This window comes from Vitis vinifera, chromosome 17 (assembly GCF_030704535.1).
Source record: "Vitis vinifera cultivar Pinot Noir 40024 chromosome 17, ASM3070453v1".
Taxonomy (NCBI): Eukaryota; Viridiplantae; Streptophyta; class Magnoliopsida; order Vitales; family Vitaceae; genus Vitis; species Vitis vinifera.
The window spans coordinates 6,822,666-6,841,615 of record NC_081821.1 but is presented as its reverse complement, the minus strand read 5'-3'; the positions used below and the strand labels follow the sequence as shown (position 1 = coordinate 6,841,615).

The window sequence follows — 18,950 nt, the reverse complement described above, 5'->3', positions numbered from 1 at the left end:
TCCTATGGATAAGCATTAATTTATAGCTTTTGAGAGATGTTGATGGATTTTCCTTTTTATTTTTCAAAAAAATTTAAAATATATTATTTAGTTGCTTTAACTTTTAAGTTTTAATTTTTAAAAATATTAATTAAATTAATTACTAAATTTTAATTGTAATATATTTATAATATAAAAAGTAAACTAAAAATTTAACTTTATGCTTGTTTACGTTTCTATTTAATGTTTTAATTATAAAATATTGTTAATTTATGTAATAAAAGATATAAAATTTTATTTATTTATTTAACTTTTTTGACTATATAATATTTATAATTTAGAATAATTTTTATTATTTTAAAATATAAATTTAATAAATTTATATGAATGAAACATGATTATCTTGAGTCCATCAAACAATCGATTCATTTTGACACAACTACATAAACAAACTCAATGAATTCATCGGTCAAAGATGAAACACGACTCCTTTATTAAACATAGTATATGGGTTGAACATATACTTTTTCTTTAACTAATGTTATTGTATAGTATTAAAATTGTCATTTTCATTGAAAGGTACCGAAAAGAGCAATTGTATCACATGTGTATTTAGATCTCATTACTTTGTATTTATTATTTTGTACTTTGGTTTTATTCTTTTATATCCGACTCCTATTTTTTAGGAGTTTGATTCTTTGTATTTTGATTTCGTTATTTATATCTTCGTTGAATTGCCTAATTTTTTTAGCTTATTCGATTAAAAGGGTTAGAGAAAACCTAAAAATTGAAATTTAACCCTATCTCTTTTGATCTCATTTCAAGAAAAAAATATTCTTGCCATTTTTTTTTATTTTTAAAAAAATAATGTTTTCTTTGAAAATCAACATGTAAATACTTAAAATAATAAAAAACATTTATGTAAAAAAATGAGTTACTTTTCTAAGTAAAAATATGAAAAAGGTTAGGATTCACAATTTAGGAATTATCTCATCCCTATTAGCCAAATATTTCAATTTTTTCTTAGGCTTACTTGGAAATTAGAAGTTTGGTAGGAATCCATACCTTAGTTTTTCACCGTGGGCTTCAGTTCTTGTTTCAAATTCCAATGGTCTTATCTCATTGTTGGGTTTAGGCCCATCTATATGGTGGCCCGATACCACTTCTTATCAGTGTTTGGGCTTCGACCTGCTTGGGTTTTTGAACCGATCTCTAGTTTAAGTAGGAGGTTTTGAACCATTTCAAATCTCCGGTCCCGTTAAGAAGGGAATAATATTTCAACACCATTCTATTCTCCTTGTACCTAATTCCTCTTCATCTTCGATCTTCCCCCAGATTCTAACCCTAATCTCTTTGCTTCCTGTTCTTCCTCTTCCCCATTTCCGTTCATTCCATTCTTTTTCTCTAGTTTAATTTCGAGAGAGAAAAAGAGAGGGAGCAACATGACCGCTGTGATGGTTAGTTAAAATTGAAGTGGGAGAGAGGAATAAGATGAATGGAAGGCGAAGAGGATGGGTAGGTAAGGGGGGAAGAAAATGGAAGTAGGAGTACGATATGAGTGTGAGTGGCAGATGAAGACAAGTTTTTATTTTTGATGAAGATAGAAGATTAGAATCAGCTTTTCCTTCCTTTTTCTACTCTGGAAAGATTTTTGGTGTTTCCCCAAATGAGTTCGGAAGACTTTGAGTTGCAAGAAGTGGATTTCTCCCTTTGGAGGTATTTTCCAGTTGCTATATATTTTCTTGGTGTTAAAGATCGATGGTTTTTCCTTTAATTAGAAGGGGTTTCGATGTACATCTTGTGTTGTGTGGTTGATTGACCTATGGTCCTTTGTTCTTCCATTTTTTACTTGCTATTCTTGGTGGCTTTTTGTTTGGAAAAAAACCCCTATATCTTGTATAAGATGGGAGGGGCATTGCTTCGCATTAGGAAGTAGTGTTCGCTTTGGGCATAACTGGGAATGAACTGTAGTGGGCCAACTCACGAACATTCCCAGCGAGATGCTTCAATGGGTTTTTAGAAAATAAAGACGTCAATTTGGCTAATGTGTGGGAATGAACATTGTTACTTTGGTCATTACTTCTACCTCCTCCCTTATTTTAACGGCTGCATGATCAAACCAAAAATGGTATTGGATTGAATGTGTTTCCGACGTGACTGCATTTTAAATACTGGTATAGTGATATGCAGCCATAAATTTTCATCATAAGATGGGTAGAAAAGGTGTCATACTCTGGTAAATTAGTATGTCCTTTGGATGTGAAGGCATTGTGAATGTTGATGGTCATAAAAGGTCAAGGAAGAGGACAACCAATTTAAAAGGAAAAAATTTGAATTTGTCTACAATCCGGCAACATTTGCAATATGGGTACACAATTGTAAACTTTCAACAGTGTGATGGTTGGAGAAGGAGTTGCTTGCTCTTATAGATTGGTACTTCTATGGGGGAAAAGACATTTTGAGTATTAATGGGAATCAGATGGAGATCCTAAGATTTGAGTTGACTTAATTCAATATGGCCATCTAATAAAAGTCAAGAATTTGCAGAAGCAAAGCAAGTGGGTGGATGAGAGAAAAAGAAATTGGATCAAGCAAACGAAGTAGATGCAAAGAGGCAAAAAAAGATGGGACTGTTGAGTTCACTAGGTTCTCTCATATAAGAATAAAATCTGGGAGTTAAAGAACAACAAAACAAAATAACAAAGATTTTTCTTAGTTGCATTGTCATTTCCTTTTTTTTTTTTTTTTTCCAAAATTTCCAAAATTTGTTTTCTAATTGTTGTGTGCCATGTAATTACACAACTTACTACTCTCACCACCTCTTCCAATCACCCCATTGTACACAGCACTAAGCACAAGCACCTTATTGCCTCAGCCATCCTACCACCTTATGACTGCCACCTATTTGTCACAACCACCTCCATCCACCACCCTGTTGCCACTGCCATTACCCATCTACAAAACAATTAGAAAAAAAAAAGGTTTCATGTACCTTGTCTAAATATGTTTTTAATGTCTAAGGATTTTAAGTGGAAAATGATCATGAATAATAAACTTGTTTCATCGTCTAAAAATACAAAGAAAATGAAATGAAAAATAAATATGTTTTTCCTATTTTTAAAAACAAAATAAAAGGCAAAGCAATCAAACACTACTTGAATGTTTTGATATGGCAAACAAGAGATATTGCTAACTATGCAATGCTATTCACTAGAGAAGTCAACACTTGTGGATTGCCTTAATACCGAGGAGAGGGAATGTTAAGTTTATAGATTTATTTTATTAGCAATTTTTTCATTGATACCATAGAAGAATGAAATTAGGAAAGCCATAGTTGTATATTGTAATTGAGGAAGGATTTAGACACTCCTGTAATTAAGAGGATATGATGTAATGAGGTTAGGAAAGTTCTATTTTGGTGCTAGGAATATTTGTATATATGTATGGGTCTCTGTACAAATTAAAAATCAATGAAGAAATTTATTCTTTTACCTTCCAATTCTTTAGATTCTACATGGTGTCAGAGCTTGGGTTGAAGATTTTTGGAAGAGCCAAGGAGAATAGAGCACACAAGATGATGATAAAAGGAATTTTTGTGTTGAAGGTGAAGTCGATTGTTCTTTTGTCAAATGTGATACAAAAATGCGTATCTTGGAGATATTGGAGATTAATTTAATGGAATTTGATTTAAGGTGAAAATTGTTGGAAAGTGTCTCAAATTCCCAATTAGTATAGATTTCTTTTGTGTAAAGGATATTGTGTTATTTCCTAATATTCATTGGTTATTGTAATATTAGATTTCCTTATAGAATAAGGAAAATCATTAGGAATATTTCTATAAATATTCTGGGTGAGGAGAGAAGAAGGTTATGAGATGGAGATGAACTTGTAAAGACTATATGGGGTGGATGGAGATGTGAGGAAGAATAGGACACCTGGTGAAGCGAGGGGGCTCGTGGTTCAAGGTGTAAATACAAGGAATGGGGAAACATGAGATGTTTTGGGAACCTAATAGGTGTGTCTGGTTTTATCATTTGTAATATTCTTTATGGTATAGTGAAATAATTCTCTCTCATCCATTGATGTAGGCATGGTTGGCCGAACCATGTTAAAACCTCGTGTACCTTTGTGTGGATCGTTTTATCTTTATGTTCTTGAATTAACATTGTTTGTATCAAAACTTCCACCGGCACAACAAATTGGTATTAGAGCCCCAGGCTCGTAAATCTAGGAATTGTGAAGGAATTTTCTTTGGCCTTCAATGTCGAGTTCAAAGTTTAGTGCTAGCCTTCATTGTCGATCTTTAAAGGTTTCTTGTTGTTTGTGTGGAAGAAAGGAATTAGGAAGGCCATATTTGTATAATTGTAATTAAGGAGAGATTTTGATAATCCCATAATTAAGGGGATTTGATGTAATTAGGTTAGGAAAGTACCTATTTTGGTGCTAGGAATATTTGTATATATATATATATGGGTCTTTTGTATAGATTAAAAATCAAGGAAGAAATTTATTCTTTTACCGTCCAATTCTTTAGATTCGACAGATACAATAATTTAAATAGATTTTTTTGAACAAAGAATGAAATTAATATGAAGTAGTTATCATTAAATTTTAACCAATATAGGCAACCCAAGTTAGTCTCTTTATCAATATTTTCATGATATATGAGTACTAATGCAATGTATCTTACCTTCTTTATAATAATCAGATATGAAGACAAAATCGGAGGAAAGGAGTTATAGAGAAAGGTCTGGTTTTCTTTGGGATTTGACCATGTTAAATAACATAACTATTGCCAAAATAGTTTATTACAATGATGGTTTCAATAAAAAAATTAAATAGTTATAAAAAAATTTGTTATCTATGTTAGCTAACTGGAATCTCTTAGTTGGTAAAGTATGCAGAATATAATAAGAAAAACTATTATTCCATTTGACCAATGGCTAAGTGGACTTTGTTTGATAGTTCTGAAGGTGAAAGGCGGTGCCAAAGTGCAAAGGTCGCTTGAGATCTAATAGGCATAAAAAGATGCATAAATTACCTTGCCTATTGACCATGAGTTGTGCAATTTTTAAGCCTTAAAATGTTCTATTTAGTTAATCTATCACTTTAAGGTGTATTGATGATGTGGTGCAAGTTTTGCAAGAAAATGGGACAAAAAACATGCAGGAAGGAGAAAAGTTAAAAGGCTGGCCAAGTTTGCTAACCCCTACATCAAATTGATATGTTTGTTGTCACCATCATCATCAAGATCTAGGTGAAAGTGCAACTAAGGAATATGCTCGAGCGAAGAGTTCTTTTTAGGGCCAAAGGATATTTTTTTTGCTTTCACTTTTTTTAGGGCTAAAACCAGGTTGCTTTTCCTTGAGAGGAGAAAAGATGAGGTGCACCTCTATGACAAGGTGTGTGTCTTGGTATGCAAGTTGCCATAGGTGGGTAGTCGCTACCCATTTGGCCTAGGCATGTTGAAGGGTGGCTTTAACAACTATGCTTCGTTGTGATGGGCTAAAGCCTAAAGGCTTTGATCATGTGGTCCACTTTTACAGTGACCCTCAAATTAATGCTATTGAGAACAAAAAGGTCAATTTGGTGGTAAGAAAATTGTGGCAAGGTTGCAAAATTGCTATAGTGAGGAGGTCTCCAATTGATTATGAGAAAAAAAATCAGGGATGGAAAACCCCTAAAAGGAGATGTGGTAAAATGAAATGATAATTTACTTGAATGTGCCACTATGCTTATGAAATATAAGGTTATTAGTGGTTTCTATGACACTTCGATTAGAGAGGAGTAAAGTTAAAAATAGAGTTCGAAGAGGAGTTGAAGAAGTCATGTCACCCAACTACTAGCACAAGACATGGATATTTGCTTTGATTTAGTAGAAGATTTGAAGATTGAAGCCCTGCTTATTTCAGTTTCAAGATTCAAGTGATGTGACTAAAACCATACACCGACCAATTATAAATCTCCATGTTTCCGAGCATTCAATCCTCATCTATAATTGTTCATATGGAAGTGGAAGTAGAGGAGCACAAGATGCCACAATCATGAGTCAAGAATATCGTGAAGATAATGAAGAATCCAACATACCTGTAAGAGCTTGGTATTGTTGGACCTATCCTAGTGAATAAAGACCGAACTTCCAACAAGTTATTGATATAATTGAGTTAGTAGATGACTTGTTTTTGTTTTACACAATTTGAATTGTAACTTTATTAGCATATTAGTGTGTGCTTAGAATTGGTTGGAGAGACCAAAGGGGATAAATCCTCACAATACTCTCTTTCATGGACCTCAAATCTTTCATTTTGAAATTGCTCATTAGAGACTTTTTAAAGTGGAAATATTGAAATGAACTTTTCTTTAATAATCATATTATGATAGAGAATTAAGCTAGCGTCAAATTTCCCTATTTTTTGAGTCAACATTGAATGACCACGTGAAATTTGGTATAATTGTATATGAAGGAAAGTATTGGGAATTCTATACCATGCATCTGGACATGTTCAATCCATAGAGGAATTTTCAATTAAAAGTTTGTAGATTGCCTAGAGCATATCTAGGGGTGGTTGCTTAAAAATTGTTTTTGAAGGTCCCCATGTGAAGGAATCTTTTTCTTTCTTCATTTCTTCTATATCCATTTTGACAAATAAATCAATTTACTGTGGCAACAATTGGTAGTACAGTGTGAAATATAATCATTTCAGCAACAAGCATGAATTTCTCTTCTTAATTAATGCCATATTTCTATTTAAAGGCCTAAACTATGAGATTAGTGTTGCATTTTTTTTAAAACTTCCATCAGATTCCAACTTGATAGAGCATACACATTTATTGCCAACCATCAATGCTCTAGCAAGCTGTGGAACACACTAAACGAGTCAAAATGAACAACACTTATCGTCAACTAACTTATTAATAGAAAAAAAGATTATTTTCTTAAGTAATAAAAATTTGATCATACATGCACTTGGTTGAATTAGGACTTTTGGCACTCTTGTATCTGTCCCATATACTCTGGTGCATCATTTTTTTTTTTATAGGTTTTAATACATTTTCGGTCTACTTATTAACAAAAAAAAAGAAAAAAGAAAAAGAAAAACAATGCACAAGGTTGAATTGGGCTAAGATTATGTTTCATAGGAGTCATATAGTTAGGGGTGTAAGTGAAAACCAATAAAAAATCAATCTAACCCAATTAAAACAGATTAAATCAATTCCGTTTTTCAACAACTATAAAGGTCAGTCCGGTTTGAGGATTTTGAAAATTGACATTATTGGTTGGTTTTTAAATTAGTTCTATTTTCAACAATTATAAAGGTTAGTTTGGTTTGAGAATTTTGAAGATCGAGTTTATTGGTTTGGTTTTTAGTTTCTTTGTTTCCTAACTAATAAAAATGGAACCAAAAATTGACATTTCAAGACTTCTATCTCTTGTGATTTATAATCGTTCAATGTTAGATGAGTTTTTTAATATTTATCATTATATATGCTTTGTACACTATTAAAAGAATTTATTGTTATTAGATTATGGTCAAATTAGTTTCTAAATGCATTCATTATATTTTAGACTAGAAATTTTACATATAAACTATGTCAGTTCAACTAATTTTTCCTTCAAAACCCAATCAAGCCGCACCTTTTAACACCCTTACATATTGTTTGGTTGGAAGCTCTAACATGTGTGGGTAAAAAACAAGAGGTCATGAAGGTATGAAGGCTAAAAGAAACAAATTGTTGCTTGTTTGGACTAATCTTGGCATTTTGCTCAAAGGCTATAGGATATATCTAGAGATGACATGCATGTCTCACTTGTAAGTAACAACAATAAATTTTCTTCTTGTAATTCCTTGATATATGCCTAAAACTTTTACGAACTTAGCATCCTATTGTAATTTTTAGAGCTAGATTTTCAGATATAGGGTTAGGAATAATTTGCATCTTTAATAACATGCAATGAGATTGACACATGTTTATTCTTTCTAAAATTCATGAACACCAATATCAAGACCTAGAGGTTCTTCCATATTCAATTGATCCACCTACCAAGCTCTATTCCAAGCCCTTGATTCATAGATACAAGGCAAGTATGAGCATCTTGTATACCTTGATGATCAAAGAAAGTGAGGTTGTTGTACATCATTCAAAATCGTGGAACAATAAATGAGCCAACCATTATAATAATCGTACACTATCTTATTTCCCTCCCTTTATTTAACTAATTTAATATCAAATTGAAATTTCTTGGCCTTACTTGTTTGGTGATATATGATAGTGCTTCTTTGGATTATTCCAAATTCCTGATGCACTAGCAAATGGTTGTTAGGAAAGATTATTGTTGGGTTTGATGAAATAAGTATCCAGGTGACTAACAAAGGATTATTTTGGGACTATGTGGTTATCGCATTATTATTAATGGCAAGGTTTGTGATAGTTCCATGAAGATATCCTCTGAGAATTTAACCTAAGTTTTTGAGGTAAAAAAATTGATCTTCTATAGTTTTTTGTCATTTAAGTTAAGTATAATGGTCATGTTTGTCCATGACAGTTGGTATCGAATACCCATTGAAGAGTTGGAAATGCAAAAAATTCAAGCTGCTGTTAAAGAAAATTAAAGGTTAAAGGGCAACAAAACTGAAGTTTTGATGCCCTAATAAACTTTGAGGACAAAGAAGATGCAATGTTGTGACAACTTGGAACAGATCATTGGCAAAATAGTTAGGTTTCGCATTGGAGTATGGGACTGAATAGATGGGTGAAAGGCTTTTAGAATGGAGATGATAATGGTAGCTGAAACTTGGGGATAATCCTGCAAATACTTTAGAAACTTAGGGTTGTCGGAGATGGATTAACAGAAAGGAATCGTGGAAGTAGTCCTACTTTTCTTAGAGTGAACTTGCTACCTAAAATTAGCTTATCGGGCTCTCTTATAGCTGGTGAGCATGCACAATTTAATTAAGTTTTGTATGGGAAACATGTACCCTTTTGTCTGATGGTTGAGTAGGCTTTGGTTTACTAAGCTAGACAGCCTAGATCACATCACCCACGTCTACATTTATTATAGATTCATTCCCCACCATTGACACCCCGTGCCCTTATGAAAATGAATTCTTGATTTGATCTTCTATTTTTGCATACCATAGCTTAACATGTAACTAACGATAAGAGTTGTTCTTAAGTCCTCGAACAATTATGCTACGGTCATATTAAATTTCAGACTGCCGCCATATGGAAGCTGGGTTTGTTGCTTAGATTGTTCTAAAACTTAAGATAGGAGCCGATTGAGGTAAAATGAGCAGTTGATAAGGGTTGAATTGTCAACCTCTATCTTTCACATATGGTAAATTTATCCCCTGTCATCAAACTAACCATTTATGTTGTAATCAATTTTGCTAAGCATGGATCATATTTAAGATTCTCAAGATCAATTTAATTTCGTATGTATCCAACAAGAAGTACTTAGTCTAACCTCTTCCCTACCTTTTATTTTGTCACTTGCCCACCTAATTAAGAATTAAGGATGATAGTAAGGCTGTTTTATTTATTTATTTTATTTTTTGTGGTGTTAGGTTTGACCTCCTTCTAATAGAACGGATTTAGGTATAGCCTCTAAGTAGGTTAGGGGTTAGGTTTGGGCCAAGGTATGGTATTGTTTTGCCTTGCCCCATTCTGTTCCAGATGGGTTGTGATTTTGCGTCATTACCTTTATTTTTCATTTCATTATAACAATGCTTTTATAAATACCAACTGTTGCTCAATTTTTTTTCCTTGTTGCTATCGCTCTTGTCACACTCATATTACTTCAACTGTTTCCATTTATATATATATATACACCATGCCCAAAAATCTTATTCGCAAAGCACGACTACTAGAAGATAGATGAAAGACTATGGCCTTAACTAGAATTGGTAATGCCAATGTAGCTGCAATGGTGGGAGCGCTAAAGATCAAGAGCATAGCTTTAAGTACCAAATGGTTATTAATGAATGCTAGAAAAAGGGCAGTCTTAATAGGTGATTTGTTTTGTTGTAAAAGTTGGATGATATGCATTATTTTATACATCCCTCTTTAGAGGCACTATTGATCCTCTTTTCTCCTGCCATGATTGGTAGCATATTCCATTAATAAGTTGTTGCCTTCTTTACATTTGGCATTATGGACATGTAAATTTTGGGACTAAGATCTTAACCTACCTGCTCTCTTTGCAAAATAAGATCAATCCTTCATTGGAAACAAGCTCTATTTAGAATGAAAAAGTTGGCTTTAAGCCTTTGACAAAAATAAATCAAGTAGGTTTTCCAGATTTAGGGTGCTTCATTTTGATCCGTTCTAATCCAGCTAGATATATGAAGTGAGGTGACAGGTAGGAATGGGATTCGTAAACCCTTGTGTCTCTCTAAGTCTGAGCAAGAAACGGAGACAACATTCATTTGCTCTCATCTTTTCTTTTCTTATCCCTTTGTCTTTGCTTCTCTCATCTCTTATCTTTGAGAGGATAGAAGACCTCTCTACTCTTTGTGCTTCATTATGATCTGTCCTGATCCAGCTAGATATATGAAACAAGGTGACAGATAGTGTAATGACCGGGTTTTTTTTTTGCCACATTGGAAATTCTAGTTTAAAAAGTCTTCTTTTGAGTGGTGGTTGAAAAGTAAAAAAGAAAAGTGTTTGGGGAACATGTGTTAATTTTTGATTGGCGAAATTCGAATTATTTTGTTGGTTAACTAAGCGAGTTGAAAATTTTGTGCCACGTCAGCCTTATAGTAGAAAATTTCTTAGGATTTTAGAAATTAAAAATTTCCAGAAATGAAAAACGAAAACGAAAATGAAAAAGTGAATTAATTAAAATTAATTAGAATTAATTAAGTAAAAATTAAATTAAATTGCTTATTAATAAAATTGAGAAAATTAAATTTTTGGGTTGGTGCTTAATAAATTAATTTGTGTGTTGTAAAAAAAAATGAAAAATGAAATGAATTGGAAATGAAATAAAGCAAATGGAAATAAAAGAAAAAGAAAATTAATTCAAATGGGCTTTTGGGAGTTGGGTCGTAGCTGTGGATGGTTAAAAGCCAAGAAAGGGGGCTTGTGGTGGTTGGTAGTTAAATTAAAAAAAAAGAAAAAAAGAAAAAAGGAAAGGAGTTAAAAAGTGGCAGAAGGGGGAGAGAGCCTCGGCGATTGTGGGAGAAGTCATCCCGCCGGAACTTTGGTCAGCCATTTGGACGGCTGAACGACATTCGTTTTGCCTGAAAATTTGAGGAGGTGTTCTACTCGACGAGAGGAATGATTCTACGGTGGCCTGTCATGATTTTAACGGTCGGATTCTTAGATTTTTGGTAGGGGAACCTAACCCTAAAATTTTAATTAAATGCGTTTTTCCTTAGAAAAAAATTATAAATCTTGTTATTATGAGTTAAGTAGGTAATATTAGTGCTATAGGAATTTTTGTAATTTCGGGAATTTCTTTTTGGTTAATACATAATTGTTTTGGGTTGTTAAAAATTATTGGAATTGTTGGAAAATTCCGAAATTGTGGTATAATTTCAAATTTATTAATATGTAAATTTTTGAGAATTTGTTGGAATATTTTCGAAAATTTTATTGTGGAAAATTTATTATTTTCGAATATTGGAAATTATTAGAATTTTGGGAAATTCCGAAATTGTGGTATAATTTCAAATTTATTGATATGCGAATTTTTTAGAATTTGTTGGATTACTTTCAATAATTTTATTGTGGAAAATTTATTTTATTGGATTATTGAGAATGTTGAAATTGTTGGAAGATTTTGGGATTTGTGGCGTGATTGTAATTCCAATGATATTGGTGATATATGAATGAGAGTAATTAACCTCATGACATTCATTTGCATCATGGTTGTGTGAAGAAAGGATAAAAATTGTGAAAAGTGTATGAAATGGAAAAAAGAAAAAAGAAAAAATGAAATAGTGATGAAAAGTAAAAGCCTATGTGAGGCGAATTAAGAAGGGAAAGAGATTCTTAGAGTGAAAGATCCAAAAGTTTACCACGGGAAGACTCCAAATGGGGAGTGTATTTGGGTGCGGACGCATATCATTCGGTGAAAGCCCGAGAATGACAGTGCATTGTATGATTGAGTGTCACACGTTCATATGCATTTCATTTAATTATTGAATATTGTGGAATTGTGTATAATTATAGAGATTAATGTATGTGGCTTGATCAATGTTGTTGAAATGCTTCTTTGTGTTCTTTGAAACTTAGTAATCCCCATTATCCCTTGGGTGTTAGGCACCTTACTGAGCAATGTGGAATGCTCACCCCTTCCTTTTTACATCTTTTTAGATGCAAATATCACTCCTAAGGATCCACATGTGGGGTAGGGAGGACTTCAGGATGCTCCTGGAGCGGTCTAGTGAAGCGTATTGTATTTATTGTGTTTGTGGTATTGGGACTTGTTTTAGTAAACTGCAAACTATGGATTTGTAATGAGACTCTAATTTGATTAAGTTGTTTAACTATGAACTTTTGTTTTTGGACTGTAATGATAATTAATATATCTTGTTGCTTTTGAGTAGTGTTTGGGATATTGTTAGTTGGTGAGAACTCTAGTGTGATGTATGTGTAGAAAAAAAAAATTCAGAGTGTTTTAGTTGACTGCCAGCGAGGAATAGGAGAAACCCTTAGGGTCAAACCTTTGACCTGGGGTCATGGGCCAAATTTTGGGTTGCCCGGAATTTGGGTCGTGATAGCGTGGTATCAGAGCCAAGGTTGCAATAATACCTTAGGGTCGGTGTTTGTGCGTGTTTGTGTGTATTGTTATGTTTTGTTATGTTATGATTTTCTGTATGTGTTAGCTAACGAGCTGATTATTAATTGAATTATTTAATTGTTGATTCTTGATGTTTGAAAAACCTTGTTTGAGATTGTGTGAGATTGTGTGAAAGTGAAAGTTTTGATAATTGTTGAAGTTGCTAAATGGTTACATATGAATTTGTTTTGCTCACCTTGGAAGTGTGGTTGAATTAGGGCTTGTTCAATTTGAAATGGCGGGAAGGACCAGAAGAGGAAGATTTGAGAGAGATGAGGAGTTGGAGTCAGTAAGAGAAGAACTTTGAGAAGTAAGAAGGGAGTTGAGAGAGATTGCCCAGTTGATGAGAGGTCAGGGTTCCAAGAGGTCTGGAGGTACCCAGGGCTAAGAGGATTCAGATCACTTGCATAGGAGGAGCCGCTCTGAGAGGCCAGTAATGAGCCAGATGGAGGCGATGAAGAGATTCATGGTGATACAACCTCCATCTTTTAATGGAGAGCCCAATGCGGAAGCAGTTGAGCATTGGTTGAGGAGGATTAAAAGAATTCTGGTAGGATTGGACACACCTGAGGAAAGGAGGGTAAGTTTGGCGGCATACATGCTTGTTGACAAAGTTGATTTCTGGTGGGAATCAATGAAAATAGTGTACGACACAGAAGTGATGACCTGGGAGGAATTTGAGAGAATCTTCCTAGGCAAGTATTTTGGAGAGGTGGCTAAGCATGCCAAGATGATGGAGTTTGAGCACCTCATCCAAGGAACTATGTCGATGCTGGAGTACGAGTCACGCTTTTCGGAATTGTCCAGATTCGCCTTGGGGATGATCAATGAGGAAGGAGAAAAGGCTAGGAGGTTCCAGTAGGGGTTGAGGCCTGCCATTCGAAATAGATTAGTCCCACTGACAATAAGGGACTATTCTGAGTTGGTTAAGAGGGCTTTGTTGGTGGAGCAGGACATTGAGGAAACCAACCAAATTCGGGAGCAAAGGGGAATAGAAAAGTGAAACTAAGAATGGGGGAAAGTTCCCAAAGGAGATCCCAGGGCTCGCAGCAGAGGCAGAGGAGTCAGCAGTTTGAGGGGCATTCTTCGTTCTATGCAAGAGGTGAGCAGAGTGCTCAGAGGGCGGCTACTGCTAGAGTATGTTATGGTTGTGGAACGGGAGACCACTTATGGAGGGCTTGCCTATTGCGGGGCGCACAGCAGACTCAACCTCAGTCTCAGGGAGGTTCTCAGCAGCAGTCGGTAGTGCCTTTCTAACCCCCTCAATTTTAATTGTCTTACTACTAGACGCCACATTTACCCCCAGCAGCGCAGGGAGCCAGGACAACTACCATGAGTGGTCAGACCTGTTCTTCTTAGCGGTCGAATGCTAGAGGTAAGGGAAGGCAGGTGGTAGGAAGAGGTTTTGCCTTGACCCCAACAGAGCTAGAGGATGACTCCCTTTTGGTGGAAGGTATGATTTTGGTATATGGTACTTTTGAGTACATGTTTTGTTTGATAATGGTGCAACTCATTCTTTCATTTCTGCATCTTGTGCTAATGCATTGAGGTTGAAAACGGAAAGAGTAGGAAATCTGTTACTTATCGAGTCTCCTATGGGTACGAATTCTAGAGTTGATAGAATATGCAAGGGGTGTGTTATTACTTTGGCGGATAGAACACTTAAGGTGGATTTGAGGATTTTGGACATGATTGGGTATGATGTTATTTTGGGAATGGATTGGTTGATGGTGTATAGAGCGCTTATTGATTGTCATCACCGTAGGATAATATTTTGTCTACCAGATGGATTTGAGGTTTGCTTTGTTGGAGGGAAGTGTGTTAGTTTGCCTTTTTCGCAGTCCGATCTGTATTATCAGTACGTGTTGAGGAAGGGATCAATAAATTTCCTAACTTGCCTTCATAGTAAGGAGAAAGCCCAAAAGGACATTACAGAAATTTCAGTGGTGAGAAAGTTACAGGATGTATTCCCAAATGAGTTACCAGGTTTACCACCACATAGAGAGTTTGATTTCTCTATTGAAGTCTACCTAGGAACGGATCCTATTTCAGTATCCCCCTATAGGATGGCGCCTCTTGAGTTGAAGGAGTTGAAAACTCAGTTGGAGGAATTGTTGAGTAAGGATTTTATTCGTCCGAGTACATTGCCATGGGGAGCCTCGGTGTTGTTTGTGAAGAAGAAGGATGGCACCTTGAGGTTGTGTATTGACTATAGGAAGTTGAATAGAGTTACTGTGAAGAATAAGTATCATCTTCCAAGGATAGATGACTTGTTTGATCAGTTGAAGGGTGCGAAGTATTTTAGTAAGATTGACTTGAAAACTAGGTATCATCAATTGAGGGTTAAGGAAGAAGATGTTCCTAAAACCGCTTTTAAAACGAGATATGGGCATTATGAATTCTTAGTCATGCCTTTTGAAGTAACTAATGCCCCCGCTATTTTCATGGATTTAATGAATAGAATATTTCGTACTTGGATCAATTTGTGATTGTCTTTGTGGATGACTTCTTGATTTACTCAAGGAGTTTGGAGGAGCATAAGCAACATTTGGTGACCACCCTTAGAACTTTAAGAAGACATCAGTTGTATGGGAAGTTGGACAAAAGTGAGGTTTGGCTTACTGAAGTGAATTTCTTAGGCTATGTGGTTTCTAAGGTAGGAATAGCAATGGACCGTTCCAAGGTGGAAGCTGTGCAGGAGTGACAAAGGCCTACTAATGTATTTAAGGTTAGAAGTTTCTTGGGGTTGGCTAGATATTATAGGAGGTTTGTGGAAGACTTCTCTAGGATTGCAACTCCAATGACTCGGTTGACTAGAAAAGGAGTGAAGTTTGAATGGAAGGAGGAGTGTGAGAATGCTTTCCAGGAGTTAAAGCGGAAATTGACCACTGCCCCAGTGTTAACTGCTCGTATTAGTGGAGAGTTGTTTACAGTTTATTGTGATGCTTCTGTAGTGGGGCTAGGGTGTGTGCTAATGCAATAAGGCAAGGTGGTAGCTTATGCCTCAAGACAATTAAAGCAGTATGAGCAGAATTATCCAGTACATGATTTGGAGCTTGCAGCAGTGGTGTTTGCCCTTTAGACTTGGAGGCACTATTTGTATGGAGAGATCAGCTGTATTCTTCCAGTGGTGATCACAAGTAATAGTCATTCATTTTTACAACTTAATGACACTTGTGTTTGTGTTCATGTTATATAGGAGACCATCTGTATTCTTCTCCTCTTCCAGTGACTACATCTGGTTTTTGTCATGTTCTGAACATGATTTTAGTTCAAATGTTGGACCAGTCACATTCTTATTCTCTTTCAGGGGCCTACAAATCTCCCAATGAAAAAGGCCATCGTGACTGCAAAAAACCCAAAGCTAGAAGTTGCCCTACTTCAAGATCTGAAGTTGAAATTTTATCTTCATCAAATTTGAAAGCCTTCTCATTTAGTGAGCTCAAATCTGCCACCAACAATTTCCATCTGGAAAGTCTTCTCGGCGAAGGAGGTTTTGGTTTTGTTTACAAAGGCTGCATAGATGCTGATACTCTTGGTGCTGCAAGGCCTGGATCTGCTATGGTTGTTGCTGTCAAGAAGCTCATACCTGCAGGTTTCCAGGGTCACAAAGAGTGGCTAGTAGGTTTCATCCATCATCAATAACACTTATTTATTTTTTTCATCTTCTAATTTTTGGCTCTGCTGACTAACTAACAACAATTGATTGCAGGCTGAAGTTAATTTTCTCGGCCAGCTGCAACATCCAAACCTCGTCAAGCTACTTGGGTACTGCTTAGAAGGGGAGGACCGGCTTTTGGTCTATGAATTCATGGCCAGAGGCAGCTTGGAGAATCATCTGTTTAGAAGTAAGTCAACATTATTCCTAACATATTCATTGAATCACAGTTCTCTTTTACTTCTATTGTTACTTTGTGCATGTAAGCTTCTATTTTGCTGTAACCCCGTTTCCATAATTTGGAAACAACTGACCAAGTTATTGTGTGGATATCATGAGATTTCTGGTTTTAATCCTGCAGGGTATTGGTGTTCATTATTTTGTTGTGTCTTATTTTCAGGAACAGTCCCACCACTTTCTTGGGAAACAAGGATTAAGGTTGCTGTGGGGGCTGCTCGAGGGCTTGCCGTCCTGCATAACTCCCAGCCAGAAATAATCTACCGTGATTTCAAAGCTTCAAATATTTTGTTGGATTCGGTAAGCTGAATTAAAACCTGTTTGGTATAGTGAGCAGATGAACTCAAGAAGGCAAGCTGACATGAGTTTGTTAAACGTGAATTGGTTATTTACAAAAAATTAGAAGTCAACATAGCATGTTTTTCTGTCCTTTTAACTTTGTACCTTATACATAAGATCCAGATTTGGCATGTGCAACACATTTTTTCTAATGGATTTAGGAGTTCAATGCGAAGCTATCAGACTTTGGATTGGCAAAGGAAGGACCAACTGGTGATCGGACTCATGTTTCCACTCAAGTGTTTGGAACACAGGGCTATGCTGCACCTGAATACATAGCTACAGGTTTTTTTGCCTTATCAATAACTTGTTCTGTTTGCATTGCTTTATGTTTATGGATATTTTGCTATCTGAACTTCCTTATTGGCTTTTGATTTGGATCTAATGCTGTTAGATAATAGTTTTCCAATGATTACTGCACTTACTGATATGGTCTCTCGAAGCTCTGATTCATAATTTCATATAATTTCCAGTGCTATTAGACTCCTGTTATCTAGGTAGTCTAGTCATATAGTGTTAACCAATCATCAATCTGATTTTTTGTTGTGCATTTTTTTAATGTTAAGGTCAATGGATAACCACCCCACTGTTATATAACTTTCTCCAGATTGGGACAACTCTTACCCACTTGACAACCCATAGAAATGGTCATCGATATTTTTGCAAATCCTTTTCTTCTCTTGGTCTGTGTACTTACTGATGTGTATCCTTTTGTGAATGTAAAAGGTTTCAAGTCATTTGAATTGTGCTAACAGATTTTTTTAAATTAATTGAATCAAATTCTGAAGATTTTTTCTAGTAGTTGTCATTAGGACCGAGTGTTTTATTTTAATCATTTACAAGAAGCCTATCGACAATTCTTTTGGACCAGAATTCATATCAGGAATAAATACACATTGAGCCATCTCATTATTCAGTAAAACTACTGCAACTTCAAACGGTTATTCAGATCAGTAAAGTTGGTGGAACATGCACCAAGGTTTGCGAAAAATTGCTTCTTGACTGATACAAATTCTACAGTATTTTCTATGGTATAGTGCACTGGTATGAAATTGTTTGACATTCCAGTCATTTTGAGTTAATCCAATCATTCCTATAATTTGACCACCCCCGAACCATTAAATATTTCATGGGAAATTATCAGTTAAAAACTTTAGTATAATTTATGGTGCTACTTCAATTGTTTGCAGAAGCTTCATCTTTGTTTTGTAAAAGTTTCATTTTAAAGCTTGGTTTTTCATTGAATCGATCTTCCCTTATTGAACAGGTCATCTATCGACCAGGTGCGACATCTACAGCTTTGGGGTTGTGTTGCTCGAAATACTGTCAGGACGGCGTGCAATAGATAAGACAAAACCTCGTGCCGAAGAGAAATTAGTAAGCTGGGCAAGACCCTACTTGAATGACAAGAAAATGTTTTATCGAATTATGGATAGCAGGATGGAGGGTGGGTACCCAAAAACCGGTGCTTATATTGCTTCAACTCTGGCACTACAGTGTGTCTGTCATGCCAAAAATCGGCCAACAATGAGTGAAGTTGTGAAAATTCTTGAACGGATCTTGGCTGCCACAGACACTGCAGGACCATCCCAATCTGCGCAGCAATCAGCACCTAGTCCTGTTGGCAGGTCCACGGTGGGAAGCAGTAACCCTTCACCTCATCCTCAATCCCCCGCAGAATCCCCATCACCTGCCCATTCTCCTCAGCCTCCCCAACAGCTAGGATGAGGGAGAGAAAATTTTGTATCAGGCTAGGAATTCAATGTCAAATCTTTAATTATTTTCGTTATTTTTTATCTAATAGTTTTGTATAGGAAATTCCCTTTCGCCAAGCTTGCCAGCTTAGCATTTTTTGGTCATATAGATATGGCCGGTATCTGAGTATCACAGACAAGGTGGTGATGTCAAGAAAAAGAAATATACGAGGTGAAAATCTCATTTTGAGGCTGA

At 35.5% G+C, this 18,950-nt stretch overlaps 2 protein-coding genes across 4 annotated transcripts; both read left to right on the top strand.

The window, feature by feature from the left end:
• Positions 1-1,241: 1,241 nt before the first annotated feature.
• LOC132252843 (probable serine/threonine-protein kinase PBL11) lies at positions 1,242-18,950 on the top strand. Of its 3 annotated transcripts, none has more exons than XM_059734225.1 (6): positions 1,242-1,695; positions 16,077-16,387; positions 16,479-16,614; positions 16,825-16,961; positions 17,162-17,285; positions 18,268-18,950. In XM_059734225.1, exons 2-6 carry the CDS (start codon positions 16,328-16,330, stop codon positions 18,726-18,728), a joined length of 918 nt encoding a protein of 305 aa, XP_059590208.1. In that variant the 5' UTR covers positions 1,242-1,695; positions 16,077-16,327; the 3' UTR covers positions 18,729-18,950. The 3 variants fall into 3 exon arrangements, with proteins under 3 accessions (XP_059590208.1, XP_059590210.1, XP_059590209.1); XM_059734227.1 differs by lacking the exon at positions 1,242-1,695 and adding an exon at positions 14,127-14,219; XM_059734226.1 differs by lacking the exon at positions 1,242-1,695 and adding an exon at positions 14,226-15,906.
• LOC104882405 (uncharacterized) lies at positions 13,203-13,628 on the top strand. The gene has a single exon (XM_010665566.1). It carries the CDS (start codon positions 13,203-13,205, stop codon positions 13,626-13,628), a length of 426 nt encoding a protein of 141 aa, XP_010663868.1.